Source organism: Elephantulus edwardii, unplaced genomic scaffold (assembly GCF_000299155.1).
Source record: "Elephantulus edwardii isolate Elephantulus edwardi_28Jun2011 unplaced genomic scaffold, EleEdw1.0 scaffold00034, whole genome shotgun sequence".
Lineage (NCBI taxonomy): Eukaryota > Metazoa > Chordata > Mammalia > Macroscelidea > Macroscelididae > Elephantulus > Elephantulus edwardii.
Window position 1 is genome coordinate 22668627 of NW_006399784.1, and position 18139 is coordinate 22686765.

The 18139-nt window shown below is 36.9% G+C and overlaps 1 protein-coding gene across 1 annotated transcript in view; it reads left to right on the forward strand.

Moving 5' to 3' along the window:
- Positions 1-18139, forward strand: part of LRBA (LPS-responsive vesicle trafficking, beach and anchor containing) — an 874405-nt gene that overhangs the window by 757139 nt on the left and 99127 nt on the right. The window contains exon 47 of the mRNA XM_006884505.1: positions 2714-2881. Within this exon, the coding sequence (XP_006884567.1) occupies positions 2714-2881 (168 nt within the window). The remainder of the gene's footprint in view (positions 1-2713; positions 2882-18139) is intronic.

The window sequence follows — 18139 nt, forward strand, 5'->3', positions numbered from 1 at the left end:
CAATTACTTGTTGTGCATCAGAGAGCTGGACAATGTGTAAGGATTACCAAAGAAGGACTTATGCCTTTGAGAGTGTTGTTGAAGAGTGTTGAACATATCATGGACCACCAAAAAAAACCCAATAGGTCTTAAGTTTTTCCTTGGGAGCAAGGATTTTGAAGCTCCATCTTACATACTTTGGGCACATCTTAGCCATATATTCATTAATTTTAAAAATAAGAATTAATTGCAAGAATAGAATTACTATATGTAACTTGACTTCCACTCATAGCAACCCTGCCTTACCCTGCCCTGTCCTGCACCACCCTCACTGATCTCTGCCATGCTTAATCCCATTGTGCAGTTTCTCTGTCATCCATTTGTTGAATATCTTCCTCTCTTTTGCTGACCTAGTAGTCTCCCAACAAACCATAGCGTTCTTTTTTTCAAGGACTGGTATCTCTTGACAACCTGCCCGAAGTATGTGGGATAAGGGTTCATCATCCTTACCTCCAAGGAGTATCCTAGTCACATGTCCTCCAAGATAGATTGTTCTTTTAGCAGGACAGGGTATGTTGTTGTTGTTGTTTGAGCCGTTGAGTCGTAGACAACTCATAGCGACCCTATGAATGAATGGCCTGAACACTGCTCATACACAGAGTTTCCGGAGGCAAGCCATTTTGGAAGTGGATGCTGCTCCTGCTTCCAGGCTTGATTTAGTTGGGACCCTCCAGCCAATGCTGTCCACCATGGGTACGGACAGGGTATACTTAACACTATTTGCCAGTGTCACAATTCGAAGGTCTCTCTGAGTCACCAGTGCAATTCTCTATGCCAGAGCCACCTCATACCTCACACAGAATACAAAAATACTTAGACCAGTAAGCACATGAGAAACACAAAAGTTTGTAGTTATAAGAGGTTTCATCTTATTTAGGTCTACAATTAATGCCTGTAGCAGCAGTGATCAAGAAATAAAATGACACGTTGCTTTGAGCAAATCTGCTGCAAATGACCTCTTTAAAATATTCATTATGCTGAGTGAACTCAGTCTCATAAAGACTAATACTGTATAAGACCATTATTTTAGCATGAGTCCAAGGACCCAAGGAGGGTCCTTAATCATAGGGGCACACAATTTGATGGGTGAAGGGAGGGATGGGTAAAGGCAAGGGAGAAGATCTGGTGTAAAAAACAATGTGTACAACTTTATGAACTTTGTATGTAAACCAGTATAAAATAAAATAATTCATTTTAAAAAATTAAATGTCACTTTGAAGACTAAAGTGCACCAAAACCCAAGCCATGATATTGTCAGTCATTTCACATGTATGCAAAAGTTACATGACGATTAAGGAAGCCCAAACAATCATTAATGCTTTTTAATTCTGGCATGGGCGAACAATATTTTGTAGATATCTACCTTAAACAAAACGCAACTCTGCAGAATGCTTATTAGAAGTTTAGATTATGAGACTTGCCCTTACTTGCTTTGAATATATTAGCATAGGGACCTGAGGAGGACACCTGATTTGGTAGCAAGTCAGTGACAAAGGGGAGGGGCCTCAACAAGATGGATCAACCATGGCTGCAGCCGTGGGTGCAGATATGGTGATGATTGTGAGCATGGGACAAGGCCGGGCAATATCTTATTCTCTTAGACATATGAACAAGAACTGACTCTATAGCACCTAACAACAATTTTGTGTTTTAGGCACACTGCTAATAACTGGAAATATATAAGAGATAGAAAGTGGCACTTGTGCCCAGAATTGCCATTGGGATGCTTGATTTTACTTAATCATTATTTTTGGATAATAGCACTCTATTGTTACTAGCATAGAATATTTGGTGCTTAATAGCATTAAGTGATTGTGATAGTAAGTCAGTTCCTGAAAATACAAAATTTGTTGGTATACAACTTCCATTGAAAGATGTAAATAATTTGCTTATGGCTTTTGAAATAGGAAAAAAATGTAATTCTAGAAAAATTACAGATATTTAAAAGAATAGTAAACTTTTAAAAAAAATATTTTTTTTATTTTATACTAGCCTACTTACAAAGTTTGTATATATTGTTTTTCACATTGGCTCTTCCCATTTTCTTTACCTACCTCTGTCTAGTAAACTACTTTCTTTCCTATATTAGTCTTTCTATTTCATCATTTCTTTTCTTTGAAATAAAAAAGGAAGAAATCTAATTTCCTATCAGACCATGAGTCACAAATGTGAGCAAACAGACACAGTGTTGGCCCTCTAGGTGCTCTCTGTAGAATGGAAGAACTAAAAGCCACTGGCATGCTCATTATTGTCAAGCCTGAACTGAATCTTTGCTTATCCTTCTTTGGGTTTCTGAGGCTGTAAATCTCAGGGGAAGAAATTGTCCATCTTTTTCTCACAGAGTCACTCATGGATTCAAAGTACCAGAGAGACATGGCCTTTGGGTTTAATGATGCAACTCCCTATGGTCTGGGTCACCAGAGCCTGCTGCACCAGCACAGTGTGTTACCATTCATTGTGACATATGATGAAAAGTCTCTTAGTATAAACAAAGGAAAACATTCTGATGGTAAATAAGATATCAAAATAGCTTTTTACTTGTTCTTGGTTTTATTGTTTATTTTTAGTCTTTGTTTCAAATAGATTTAATGTTGAACTTTACACCTTGTTGTCATTGTGTCTATTTTTTTTAAATGGAATTTGACACAATAATCTGGTCTCTCCTCTCTTTCAGGCCTTGGAGAGTGAATTTGTTTCCTGCCAGCTTCACCAATGGATCGATCTCATTTTTGGCTATAAGCAGCAAGGACCAGAGGCTGTCCGGGCCCTCAATGTGTTCTATTATCTGACCTACGAAGGAGCTGTCAATTTGAATTCAATAACTGATCCTGTACTGAGAGAGGTAAGTCGTCTGACTGAGACAGAAATTTCTAATCATGTCCCTTTAGACCAAAGATACCAGATATAATCTTCTCCATCCTGTCATGTTACTCATGGAGAAACAGAAACCAGATGTGTGAAGTGGCTTGAGCAGGACCATATCTATAGTCAGTGATTAGCAGACACTTTAACCAAGGATTTTTCTTCAACAAAACCTTTGACTTAGTTAATATGAGAACTTTTTCAATTTGAACATGTTAGGGGGTTAATAGTCATAACATCTGTAACTTTGAAAGCTCCTCATATGATTTTGAAAACTAAAATAGTCATTATTCCACTCATTAAAGAACGTGATTGTGTATATGATAAAACATATTCACTAATAATCACAGATAAGTTCATGTACAGCAAAGTCTATGAGAGTAAGAAATCAAGTGAGATTTCCTTCCATTCCCAGTCTCCTTGGTTTTCGTTCTTTCACAGGAGGCAGTCTTACCATTTTTCTACCACTTATACCAGATTTCAGATTTTTCTCTGTATACTTTCTGCATTATAGGGTTTGATGATATATTAGATATTATTATTGACATATTTCTTTTTTATTATTGCTTATTTTTTCCTTTCAAATAAACATTTGTTAATAATTTCTAGAAGAATTCTGCTTTCTAATTCAACTTTCTATTAGAAAGTAGAATTTACTCCTTTATATATTAGAGATGAAGGAAAACTTTGGAAAATTAGTGTACACAGTTTGTTATTTATATGAGACAAAGAGGATCATGTCTTTTGGTATATTTGATCTGGAAAGAAGGAAGCTTTAAAAACTGTTTAAAGTATTGCAGTGCCATGATTGGCTGGTTCAACATTAGGCTCTCAAGAATTAATCTTAATATTTTTTTCTCTTTTTTTTTAGTTTGAGTGTACGTTTATCAATCATATTGTATTTTCATTAATTTATACACATATTATCACATCCTTTAAAATTGATTAGTATAATTAATTACAATGTTTAATCAAATCCTTATTGTACACTGCATTTCTCTTCTAAAGAAAAACATATAAAATATCTTAGGAAAACGTCTTTATAAAGCATTGTGAGGTTCAGGAAAACAAAACAGTGGAATTTATAATTTAACTATATTTTTAATATATGCATACTCTTTGCTCTCATGTATCTATGTAAAAAGATTCTAGAATTGAACAAAAATAACTCAATCTACACATTTTATAAACATATAGAAAACCTGAGCCTTTGATTTTTCAGAGCAAGTTGTGTCTTACTTTAAAGGGGAATTAAGAGAAGGATGGGCAGTCTCCTTCCTTGCAATTTCCTGCTGTTGAAAATCCGCTGGAGGGTCAGTTATGAGTCGGTTCCAGCTCACTAGTACAAAATAACCAGGTTTGTCCAGGGAGCCCTAATGGCACTGTGTAAAAGCATGAGTTGCTAAACAAAAGGTTCAGACCCACCAGGAGAACTCAAAAGGCTTTCCAGCTACTCTCTGTGAGAAAGATGAGGCAGTATAAGTCTGTAAAAATTTACATCACTGGAAACTCTGTGGCCATTTTCACTCAGTCCTCAAATCCCTATGTGTGGGAATTAATTTGATATCCATGAGTTAGATTCATTCAGGTCTCTGAGTGGTAAATGTGGAAAGTACTGGACTAATGAAGACAAGGGTTTAAACCTACCCAGACACACCTCAAAAGTAAGGGCTGGTGATTTGCTTCCAAAAAAAAATCATAACATTGAAAACCCAGTGCAGCACAATTCTATTCTCCACCACAAGCTGAGACTGACTAACAGTGATAACAGTGAAAAGGATTGTTATCTTTGACCAACATTTAAAAACACCTTTATAATTCTACTTATGACCTGATCCTGCGGAAAGTATTTAGTAAGGTAATAAAGACATCGGTAACTTGATTGACATGTTATCATAGGGTTTATGTGCTAGATAAAGGTTAGGAAAGAAAAAGTAACTGCATTGCGTATTTGTTTTTCGCATTGCAATTTGTTTTCTCATTGCATATATTTTGAATTGCTGTTTTAGAAATCATGAAACCTCTTGAAGAGTTTTCAGTTCTATGCATATATTCCATCCAGGGTACATTTTATTTTATTAGAATAGCACTTAACTACTGGTTGGCACAGAGCATACATATACAATTCTGATTTACAAATTGATGCTAAATGAACATGAAAATGATGTTACAGGACAATACATTTTACTTTTAGAATAAAATAGTCTATACCTTTTTGGTTTCGTTTTTATGTTTTCTAATATTTGAGTTTTTGGTGGCTTAAAAAATAAGACGCTAAGAATTGATGGAATACCAGTTAACATATTTCAACAAACAGATGCTGCCCTGGACATACTCACCAGGTTGTGCCAGGAAATCTGAAGGACAATTACCTGGTTAACTGACTGGAAAAGATCAATCTTTATTCCCATTCCAAAAATAGGTGGCTTGACAGAATGTAGAAAGTATCACACAGTATTACTATACACAATGTGAAACCTGTACTCTGACCAGGAAGCAGTCCTCAGAACAGAGTAAGGAAACACTGCATGGTTCAAATTCAGGAAAGGAGTGCATCAGGGATGTGTCCTGTCTCCATACCTTTTCAATCTACATGCAGAACAGAACATTTGGGAGGCAGGCCTTTATGAGGAGGAATATGGCATCAGGATTGGAGGAAGTCTCATAAACAACCTATGTTATTCAAATGACACAACCTTCCTGGCTGAAACAGGAGGACCTGAGCACTTGTTACAGAAAGCCAAGGACTGTAGTCTTCAATATGCATTGAAGCTCAACATGAAGAAGAAAAAAAGATTCTCAACACTAGGCCAATTGGCAGTACCATGACAGATGGAAAAAGATTGGGGTTGTTAACAATTTCGTCTTGCTTGGCTCCACAGTCAACACTCTTGTCACTATTGTTGTTGTTGTTTACTGTTGAGTCAGAACTGATCTATAGCAGACCCTCTGCCAGGTTTTCAGAGGCAGTTAATCACACGGGAGGAGATTGCCCATTCTTCTCCCACGGAGCAGCGGGTGACGGCGTCAAACCATGTGCCTTCAGGATTGCAGTGTAGTTTCTTGCCACTAGGCCACCAGAGCTCTTGGCACTAGCAGTCAGAAAATCAAAGGACAAATTTCACTAAGAAAATCTACTCTCAAGGCCCTCTCCAGACTATTGAGAAGCAACAGTGTCAGTCTGGAGACTATGGTGAATCTAATCCAGGCCCTTTGCAATTACTTGTTATGCTTCAGAGAGCTGGACAATGACTAAAAATGACAGAATAAGAATTAATTCCTTTGAGATGTGGTGCTAAAGATGAGTCTTGAACATACAATGTACCACCAAGAAAGCAAGTAGGTCTTTCTTAAAGAGGATGAAATCCAATTTCTCCTTGGAGACAGGATTTTGAAGCTCTATCTCACATTACTTTGGGAATGTGGCCTTGGAGAAGGACGTCATACTTGAAATGGTGGAGGAATAGTCCAGGAGAGGAAGACCCTGGATGAGATGGATTAATACAGTAACAGAGGCAATGGAAATAGGTGTGTCAGAGTAAGTGAGACTGGCGTAGGACAGGGAAGTCTTCAGAGCTGTTGTACATGGCGGTACTTATTATGAGTCACAGGCAACTTGACAGCACATAACTGCTGATTGCTTAGTTATAGGGAGTTGTAGTGTCAACCCAAAGGCTTGAGGTTCTAATCCACTCATTGGAGCATCAGCTCAGCAATACACAACAGGCTATTATTTGACTTAAATCACTGTATAAATGTTATTTCATAATCTGTTTTACTTAACCCAAGAAAGGTGACACAACAGAATGTGAAAATTATCCCATCTTACATGCAATTGAAAAAAGTTTGAAGTCATCAAGGATTTCATTTTACTTGGCTTCATACATAATCAACATCTATGGAAGCAATATTTAAGAAATTTAAAGATTGTCACAGGATAGAGCACGGTTTAGGGCTGTTGTACATAGGGTTGCTATGAGTCGCAAACAACACGACAGCACATAACAACAACAAACAACAAATATACGTATACGTACATATACATTTCATTGTGCAAATCTGCTGCCAAGGACTTCTTTAAAGTGATGTGGAGCCAGGGTGTTACTTTAAAAATGAAGGTGTACCTAACTCAATTTCTAATTTTCAGTAGCTTCACATGCCTGTGAAAATTGGATTATGAACAAAGAAGCCCAAGGAAGAATTGGTACCTTTTGAATTGTGTTTTGGTGAAAAGCACGGAATATAGTGTTAACTGCAAAAAGCATGAACAAATCTATCTTGGAAGAAATGTAGCCTGGGTGCTTGGTAGTAGCAAGGATTGTGTGAGACTTCTCTCACATACTTTGGGCATATCATCTAGGAGGAGCAAATCCTTTGAAAAAGAGCTTATTCTTGGCTGGAGAAGGAGCGTGTCGGTGAAGGAGGGAAAGACTCTTAAACAAGATGTGTTGACCTAGTGCCTACAGTAGACTCGAGCACAGCACAGTTTGTGAAGGTGGCAGAAGATCTGGCAAGATTTCCTAGGGTTTCTATGAGTCAGTGAACTCAATGGTGCCTCTACATTTTAAATTCTTTTATCTCAACATATAACCTTAATTTTTATTTTTGAAATTCCCTAATATTCTGGAGTTTCTATGAAATATACTTTATGTGAGTGTAGGAATTTAAAACTTATTTTTTTAAAAAGTTTTACCTTTCATTATGTCATCATACAACTTGTTTAGTCTTTAGTTTCTGGTAGTATTTCATTGAATCTATTCTGGAGATGTACGTTCAAATAGGATATACTCAGAGCTGTACTTTGATGCTTGTGGATCTTTGTGAAAAATTTCTTCAGCTTCAACTTGAATATGAGCGACTCATGGCCAATTCTGCTCTCAGCCCCTAGCCTTATTCCGATGGATGATAATTGAGCTTCTCTTTTGTCTTTTTTTTTTTACAGATGTAGTTGATTTCATTTCTACCTGTTCCACTCAGCAACATCTGCCTATATAGTTGTATTGAAGAAAGTTATTTCTTGTTCTTGCAAAATTCTGCCATACTATCTCTGGCAGCACTTCTGTCTCCAAAGCCGTATTTTCCAGCTACTTATATTTCTGTGTTTTTAACTCTCACCTTACAGTCACCAGTAATCATCAATGCATCTTGATTACATCCTGTTTTATTTCAGAATGCAAAAATTTATAATAATCTTAAATATCTTCAACTTTGACATTGGTAGTTAGTATATACGTTTGAATAATGATTACATTAACTGGTCTTTCTTGTAGGCATATTAATAATAAAAGTATACTAACAATGACAGTGTTATACTTCAGGATTGATCTTGAAATGTTCTTTAGGACAGTGATTGAAACATCCTTCCTCTTCAATTTGTCATTTCTGGCATATTAAACCATGTGACTATCCAATTAAAAATAACCAATAGCAACCCATTTAATTTTACTAATGACTAGAATATCAGTCTTTATTTCATTTCTGACAACTTCCAATTTCCTTTGACACATACTTTATATATTACACATTCTGAGTGCTAATGGATATTTGCACCTGAGCTGGAAACTGAAAAGATAAGACTGGGAAAGTGCTCAGTGGATTTTTCCAAGAGATCATTGGTTATCTTAGAAAATTAGCTTATGAAGATAATTAGCTGTTAGAAAGATGAAAATCAAAACAACAGTGAGAAATCCATCATCTCATCTCAGCAACAATAACAAAATTCAAGAAGACATCAAATGCTGGAGAGGATGTGGTATGATTGCAGTTCTGGTAGGAATGTTAAATGGTTTAAGCACTATGAAATGCAGTTTAACACTTCGTAGAAAGTTAGGGACAGAAATGTCTTTTGTTCCAGAAGCCTCACTTCTAGGTTTATATCCCAAAGAAATGAGTATTATACAAAGATGTACATCCATGTGCATTGCAGCATTATTTGCAGTAACAAAGAATGGAAACAATGTAAGTATCCATCAGACAAATGGTAAAGAAAGTATGGTATATTTACACAATGAAGTTTTATGCAACACTGAAGAATGATTAAGAATGAAATATGTACAACATGAATGACTCCAGAGGAAATTATGCCGAGTGATGTAGAAGACCTCTATTATAAAAAGCTAAGGAAAGATTTACAAGAAGATAAAATCATTCTTGAATAGTTTCCAAGGATGGAAAGGGTGGGAAAGGGAAGCAAAATATTAATGAAGAGGTAAGTTGGATGAAGGGAAAGACACTCTAGAATAAGGGACTGATCAAACATTGTAATAATTGCACTAATAAGTTGTACTTAATGTGATAAAACAAATTTTTAGGATGTGAAAAACAGTGTATACGAACTTTGTAAGTAAACCAGTATAAAATAAAAATTTTATTTTGAAAAACCCAAATATTCAGGCTTAAATGAAAAATGAATATGATTTGTTAATTGTCGCTAAAATAAGTAAAAGAAAAAGTAACTTAAAAGGCAGAAAGTGATAATTTAACTTGGAAATAAGGAAGTAAAGATAGTGAGTATAGAAAATGAGAAAGAAATTTTAATCACCTTATTGATATATAACATATATCACACAGTTCAACCATTTTCATTCAAAAATTTTATATATATTTATTTATTTTAGTAGGCTCACAGAGTTGTGCAAGCATTACCACAACTACTTTAGAATTTCATCACTTAAAAGAAACCTGTATCCATAGCAGGAGCCCTGGTGGTGAAGTGAATGAAAAATGTGAAGGATTGGGAGTTTCAGTCCACTAGCTGTTCTAGGGGAGAAAGGTGAGGCAGGCTGCTGCTTTAAAAATATTTAGAGCTTTAACCTACAACCAGGAGAAGATAAAATAGATGAATGGGATCTTCTAAGAATCAAATCCCTATGCACATCCAAGAATTCTCTAACAGGGTAAAAAGGGAAGCCACAGATTGGGAAAAAGTATTTGGGAATGACATGTCATATAAGGGACGTATATCTAGAATTTATAAAATACTTGAGCACCACAATAAGATAAAGTAAATAACCCAATTGAAAAATAGGCACAGGATATGAATAGACACTTCACCAAAGAAGACATTCAGATGGCCAACAAGCACATGAAGAAATATTCAAAATCTCTAGCTCTAAGAGAGATGCAAATTAAAACAACTATGAGATACCATCTCACCCCAGTCAGAATAGCAAAATTTAACAGAACAGCAAGCAACAAATGCTGGCGAGGTTGTGGAGAGACTGGAACCCTTATTCGCTGTTGGTGGGAGTGTAAAATGGTGCAACCACTGTGGAAGGCAGTATGGCGCTTTCTCAAAAAGTTGCAAATAGAGATACCATTTGACCCAGCAATTCCACTACTGGGAATATACCCCAAAGAGTCCATAACAGCCATCCAAACAGATATATGCACACCCATGTTTATTGTGGCTTTGTTCACAATAGCAGGGAGTTGGAAACAACCTAAGTGCCCATCAGCAAATGAATGGATAGAGAAGCTGTGATATATTCACGTAATGGAATACTACACTGTATTGAAAAACAAGGAACTCATGCAACATTATTCAAAATGGGTGACTCTGAAGGACATTATGCTGAGTGAAGCATCTCAGTCACAAAAGGACAAATACTGCATGGTGTCACTGTTGTAAAACTGGACTCACCTTGGGGTTGGGGAGAGATTGAGAAAGATGGGTTCAGTAATGTATACTGTATTGAAACAGATGAGGGAGAAAACTGTTTAAAAGGGATATTTGATTAGGTATTTTTGTTATGACAGGAGTCTAGAGCAAAGGTTACATGGTAGAGTGGACCTGGGGGAGGGTTTGTAAAACAATGAAAGAATTTGTCTTTTACTTTTCCAAGAGAAAATATGTACTAGGGGGGAGGGTTAGGAGGGGAGAAAAGTGCAACAATGAATGAATGAATGAAAATACAAAGTCTCTGTAAATTTTTACTGAAATTAATAATAAATATAAATTTTAAAGAATATTCACAGCTTTAGAAATACAAAGGGGCAGTAAAGGCAGTTCTCCTCTGTTTTATGGATTTGCTGTGAGTTGGTTTTGTTGTTACGTACCATTGAGTCAGAACTAACCTATACCTGGTCCTTCAGTGGCTTTTTGAAGGCAATAAATAGCAAGGGAGGAGATTGCCCATTTTTCTCCCATAGAACAACCAGTGGATTCAAACTGTGTACTTTTGGCTTGGCAGCACAGTTTCTTACCACAGTGATGACAGCGGTGGGCTTGAGTATGTGAAGGTGATGAAGATGGCACAAGACAGGACAGGATTAAAATCAGTTATTCATATGGTGGCAGTGAGTTGTACTCAACTCGATGGCACATAACAAAAGCAAAAGCCACCAGAGTTTTGCTATGAGTTAGAAGAGACTAAATGGCAGCAAGTCAGTTAGCAGTTAATTTAAGGGGGATCTATGTGTATACATTTGAATATGTTTCTGTGTTAATTGGAAAGATTAACCAAGAAAAAGAGAAACATGTTGAATATGCAGGCAAGAACATGTAAATAGATTACCAGGTTCTCTAAGTAGTGCAGAGTGTCTAGATGAGGATAAGCACTAGCCAGGAGATTAGAGAGTATGAGGTTAGCATGGGGAGTGGAATAAGTAAACATGTATAAATTAGGTAGAAAGACCATGATACTGTCTTTATTGCAAATGAGATTATTTTGAGAATCGTTAACAGTGCTAAGTACTTAATAAATGATCAGAAATGACTGTTTTCTTTCTACGTCATCTTTCTCTGTTTTGAAGAGCAGCAGAATAGATACAGAAAGAAATTGAACACAGAAGGTGGTAAGTAGATAGAATTTTGCCATGTGAGCAAGCATGGTGGTGTAATAACCACGATAGGTACCACTGAGTCAATTTTGAAGCATAGTAAACATGGATTTACTAAGTACAACAGAACAAAACCCTTCCCAACGCTGTGCTATACTACTAGCTCGCTGCTGTGCTTAAAAATCCATTGTTGCAGTCACTGTGTCAGTCCGTTTCTGGTGAGGGTTTTTCTGGCCCTCACTGACTTTCTGCTTTTCTAAGTATGATGTCATTTTCAAAGGACTGGCTCCTCCTGAGAACATGCTCAGTGTTTGTCAGACAGCCTCCCCATCTTCCCTTCTTAGAAACCCTCTGGCTGCACCTCACCCAAAGTAGATTTGTTTGTTCATTTGATATTGTATAATGTATTCATTTTCTTCACCAACACCGCAATTCTAAGACATCAATTCTTTTTGATCTCTCTTATTAATTGCCCCACTTTTACATATATAGGAAGCAATTGAAAGTACCATGATTTGGGTTAGATGCACCTTAGTCTTTAAAGTGGCAGCTTTGCACTTTAGGAAGTATCAGAGAAGGATTACATTTAGAAGGGTGGTTGATGAAATTGTTAAGAGAGTATAATTCAGTTCTAACCAAGGATATGGGCAGGAACTGGAAGATAAGGAAGGCAAGAAGAGGATATTATACTGGCAGACAGAATTCATTCTCTTATTCATTCAGAAAACATTCAATGTGCTTAAGGTCCTAAAATGCAGGTATTATAATCAAGACAAAGTCCCCTTGCTTATGGAGCCCATATTTTGACCTGGTACACAGAAAATATAGTTTCGGCTAGGCATAAGTGTTAAGAAGAGAATAGGGAGATTCAAAGTGATTAAAGAGAGGATCAAGGAATCTCTCTCTTTAGGAACATTATTTTTTAATTTAGGTAAAACCAATAAGATCACAGGATGCAACTCACTGCTGTGCCCCTGGCTCAGCCTGTGCTAGTAACGATGCTGAGAACATTCTCCGAGTCAAGTCTGGTCCTTGGCTTCTCAGGTAGTTTACTTTCTCTTTTGACATCCCTTCATTTACTGCCTGCCCCACTCCCAGTCATACTCATGTTTTCTTCAGAATTTAGTCCTTTAATGTGCATTTATAAAGGTGGTGTAGTACTTCACACTGCCAACTAAAAGGTCTTCAGTTTGCAGCTACCACCTGTTCCACTCTTACAGCCTCAAAAACTCGATCAAGGGTCACTGAGTAAGAAGTGTCGCAAAAGCAATAGGTATAATGTGCTTTATAGGATTCCTGCTTAAGCACTTAAATGTTAACTGAAAGGTTAGCAGTTTGAACTCACCAGTCGCTGTTCAGAAAGATACGGCATTCTGCTTCTGTAAGAATGGACAGCCTTGGAAACCCTTCCCGTTGGAGAACTGTGTTATGATCAACTTGATGGCAGTGGCATTATTTTGATTTGAAAGGTGCTTTAACTTCATTGATATTAATCTATTTATAAATCACTTGACTTATATTAAAGCCTTATCTCTGCAAAATAACAGATATGGCATCAGAATATAGTTGTGCCTTTTTAATGTTTAAAACAAACTAGACTTAGGTCAAAGACTAGATTTACGAAGATTGAAGTTGTCAGTAACTATATCTTACATGGATCCACAGTCAACACCCTTGGAAGCTTTGTTGTGGTGTGCCATAGAGTGGGAACCTATTCATAGCTGGCCCTCCAGTGGGTTTTCAGAGACTATAAACCTACTACTTGGGAAAAGTGCCATTCCTCTTTAAAAAAGTGTCTATTCTAAAGTGATTATTTTTCCCCTTGTCTCTGAGTGGTTAATGCACATGGTATAGTAAGCATGAAATAATCTCTCTATAAAAAAGCACTAACCCATAGAAATAATAACCATCAAAAGAGTAATCAGAAAAACAGCCTGCAACACATTAAACCTTTATGTTGTTCTTAATTTTTTGGAAAACAGCTGTGTTATCAATATACAAATATGTTTGTATTTACAAATATCACATACCAGAAAGAATTACTTGAGGAATACATGCTAATAGTTTTTCAAATATGTGACCACAACTTAAGAATGTGTAATAATTTTATCTTCAGCTGTTTAACAGACCTCTTTGCTCAGTTTTGTTTCTCTACCCCACTGGCCACCCCTTTCTACTTTTACCATTTTTAATCTTTATGTTTCTGTAGGAAGAAACTCTCAACTCTTTGCTGTTGAGTCAGAACTGACTCATAACTGATCCTCCAGTGGGTTTTTAGAAACTACGGAAAATTAACAGGAGGAGATTGCTATTCTTTATTCCATAGAACAGATGGGATTTGAACTACTTACTTATTGGTGGTTCAACTCCCTACCAACTAGGCCACAAGTTCTCTCTTTTTTATGTTGTTGTTGTTAAGTGCCATTGGGTTGTAGACAACTCGTAACGACCCTACGAACGAAAGGCCTGAACGCCGTTCATAGAGTTTCTGGAGGCAAGCTATTTTGGAAGTGGATACCACTCCTGCTTCCAGGCTTGTTTTAATCAAAGAGCTCCAGCAAACACTGTCCACCATGGGTAACCATTATCACATTTGGCACATCAGTGTCCCAGTGTTCAGCATCACAGCAACCACGAGTTACCTCTGTACAGCAATGCACAGACCAGTAGCTCTTTTTTATAGACAAGGTAAAAATAATTAAAAATTGTCATTTTTATATCATTTGAATGATTTGATGCATTCCTTTTACTTTCTTCAAATAGAGTTGTATCAGTCATTTCTAAAATGAAAATAAGAAATTTTAAAAAGAGGATAATAGACTTTAAGGTGAAATATGATAACATTTTTCATTAAGAAAATAATTTGTGGAGCTCTGGTGGCCTAGTGGTAAGAAGCTACACAGCAGTCCAAGAGGTACGTGGTTTGAATCCACCAGATGCTTTGTTGGTGAAGGAGCGGCATATCCTCCTGTACCAGTCAGATCTGATTTGACAGTACACACACACAAAAATAATAAAATTTAAAAAAGAAATTAAAAAAAAAAGAATTTGTAAAAAGCCCAAGTAAGCGTCTAATGAATTACTTATTTTACAAAAAAAATTCTAAAAGATTTAATATATTTTCCTAAATATGGTTGAAAATATATTTAGTATATATTTGTAAACATGACTATTTTTCAGTGTCAGTCAGTTCTTTCTTTTACAGTGATTCTTTATGTTCCCTCCATCTTCTTTTGATGCTTTCTGGGTTGTTCAGTATATTTCCCATAACATCTTTCAGTATTGTGACATGAGGCTTAAATTTGTTTTCAGTTCACTCAGCTTAAGAAATGCAGAGTGAATTCTTCCCTTTTTATTTTCCAATTTCAGCTTTCTGCACATTCTATTAGAACACGTTTCTGTATCCTCCTGAGCTGCCCTTTGAAATCTTCTTTCTGTTCAGCTCTTTTACTTCAGCATGTTTTCCTTCTGTTTTGGTTTCCCAATGCTCCAGTGTAATTTTTAGAGTGTTCTTCTGACATCCATTTTTATTTTTTTCTTTCTTCTCTATTTTTGTAATGACATTTTGCTTTCTTCATGGATGACATCTTTGATATCATCAGTGGTAATGAAGGAGTAAATGGAAGCTGCACTGAAGGCATTGGCAAAAAAATAAGGTCCCAGGAATTAATGGGATTCCAATTGACTTGTTTCACTTAACAGATAGAGCCTTGGGTGTGCTCACCAGTCTATGCCAGGTAATTTGGAAGACAGCTGTCTTGCCAATGAATTGGAAGAGGTCCACATTTGTTCCCATTCCCAAGAAAGGTAATCCAACTGAATCTGGAAACTGTGGAGCAGTATCAATACCATATGCAAGCAAAATACTGTTGAAGATAATTTAAAATGACTGGAACAGTCCATTGATAAGGAACTGCCAGAAGTTCAAGCAGTATATTGAAGAGCTTGTGGCACCAGGAATATACTTGCTAACGTCAGATGGATCCTGGCTGAAAGTAAAATTACCAAAAGAATATCTATTTGTGCTTTATTGACTATGCAAAATCAATATAACAAGTTGTGCTGACATTGAAAAGAATGGGAATCCCAGAGCACTTAATTGTGCTTATATGTAACATCTACCTGGACCAGGAGGCTGTTGTGCAAACAAAGCGGGGGAACACTGCATGGTATAAAATTGAAAAGGGAGTGCATCAGGGTTGTATTCTCTTTCCATACCTATTCCGTCTCTATGCTGAACAAATTATCTGAGAAGCCGAACTCTACGAAGAGGAGTGTGCCATTAGGATTGGAGGGAGACTCATCAATAACCTACGTTATGCAGATGACACAACCTTGCTTGCTCAAAGTGAGGAGGACTTGAAGCACTTGTTGCACAAGATCAAGGAGTGCAGCCTTTTATATGGATTGCATCTCAATGTCAAGAAACCAAAGATTCTTACCACTGGACCAATAGGCAATATCATGATGGATGGAAAGGAGATTGAAACTCAACTTCATCTTGCTTGTATCCACAATTAACACCTTTAGTATCAGCACTCAGCAAATAAGGAGATGCACTACACATGGAATATATGCAGTTAGGAACCTTTCCAAAGCATTGAGAAGTAATGATGTCAGTTTGAGGACTAAGGTGCATCCGGTTCAGGCCTCAGTCTTTCCAGTCACTTGATACTCATCTGACAGCTGAATAGGAATGACAGAAAAAGAATTGATTCCTTTGAGCTGTGGTATTGGAGAAGAGCACTATCCAGTCCATGGATGGCCAAAAGAACAGATATGTCTTAGAGAGGATCCAGCTGAGTGCTCTTTGGATGCAGGAATCATGAGGCCTTTCCTCACATACTTGGGACATGTTTCTAGGAGGGCCTCTTCCTTGGAGAGGGACAGGATGTTGGGAATGTAGAAGGTCAGTGAAGGAAAGGAAGACCCTAGCCTGGTGGATTGACACAATGACTGCTGCTGTGGGCTTTTATGTGTTAGGAAGTGTGAGGATGGCACAGGATAGAACAGGGTTCAGATCTTTTGTTTATAGGGTTACCGTGAGTTATACTTAACTAAATGGGAACTAATAACAACAAGACGTTCTAGAACAATTCTGTGCCTTTACATATCTAGACTCTTTACCTGTCACTTCTCATGTAAATGGTATTTTCTATAGCCAAAAGTATGAAATATTTCACTGATAAAGTTTAATTGGCAAGAACTGCCCTTAAACTGACATACAAGCGCAGGCGTGCGCGCGCGCACACACAAACACACATACACACACACACACACACACACACCTGAAGGGACAACCAAACAGATTAAAAGAGTAACATTTGTTTTAACATAATCTTTAAGAAATAGGTAGGTAGGTAGGTGATGCAAAGAAAGGCGAAGGGCATTCAACAGAGGATGTGAGGAGCCCAGTATGGGTCTCTGACTGTTGTTATGGTATACTGTTGTTATGGGTTGTTGAATTGAAATCAAATCAAATTAACCCTCCAGCAGGTTTTGAGAGACTATAAATTACACAGGAGGAGACTTCCTATCTTTCTCTTGTGGAGCAGCTGGTGAATTTGAATAGCGAAGGGATAATAAGCTCATGATGAAGAACATCTAGGTTGACTCTACCTCCAAAATAAAGCATTTACTAGGGTCTTAATGAATTGCATATGACTTCACAGCACCTAACAACAGCAGCAAAATCACTAGTCCAAGACACCATTAAAATATCTTCTTCCTGTGTTAACATATCAGACCTAATCATCTAGTTTCTTTTCTTATCATCCATTTTCAACAGAACTGACAAAGTGATGTTTTAAAACAGTAAGTTAGATTGTATTGCCATGTAATGAAACTTCGGTCTCAAATTACACACAGAATAAAATTCAGCTACATTCACATGATATAATATAAGACTCCTACCTACTTCTCTGATCTCATGCCCTGATGTCCTCATTAGTGTGTACTGTTGCACTGGCCTTCTTTCTGCTCCTGATCATGTGAAGGTTGTCACTGACTTAGAACCTTTTTAGAGTGATTTTGTATTTCTTTGTTAATCTCAAGTAAATTGGAGATGATGAAGATATTACAAGATAGGAAAGGTTTAGATCTGTTGTTCATAGCGTGATCATGAGTTGCAATCTATTTCATGGCATTTACAGCAATAACAGTTTCAGAAAGATAGTAATGAGCTCAGTTATGTACACAGCAAGGACATGAGGAGAAGATCAGTTGACACTTAGAAACTTGCTTCAGGAATAAAGTAAGAACTAGGTTTGGATATAACTAGATTAGGGAGTAGGCGGTATTTTGAGGAAACCACAAAAGCAAAAAAGCTGAAGCAAAAATAAACTTAAAATATAAAGACAGAATTAAGTGAGCTGAGAGAGTATGTGAACAAAGAGACTGTGGGAACTGGAAATACAGAGACAAACATCTTACTCTATTAAATGAAAACAGCATTAAA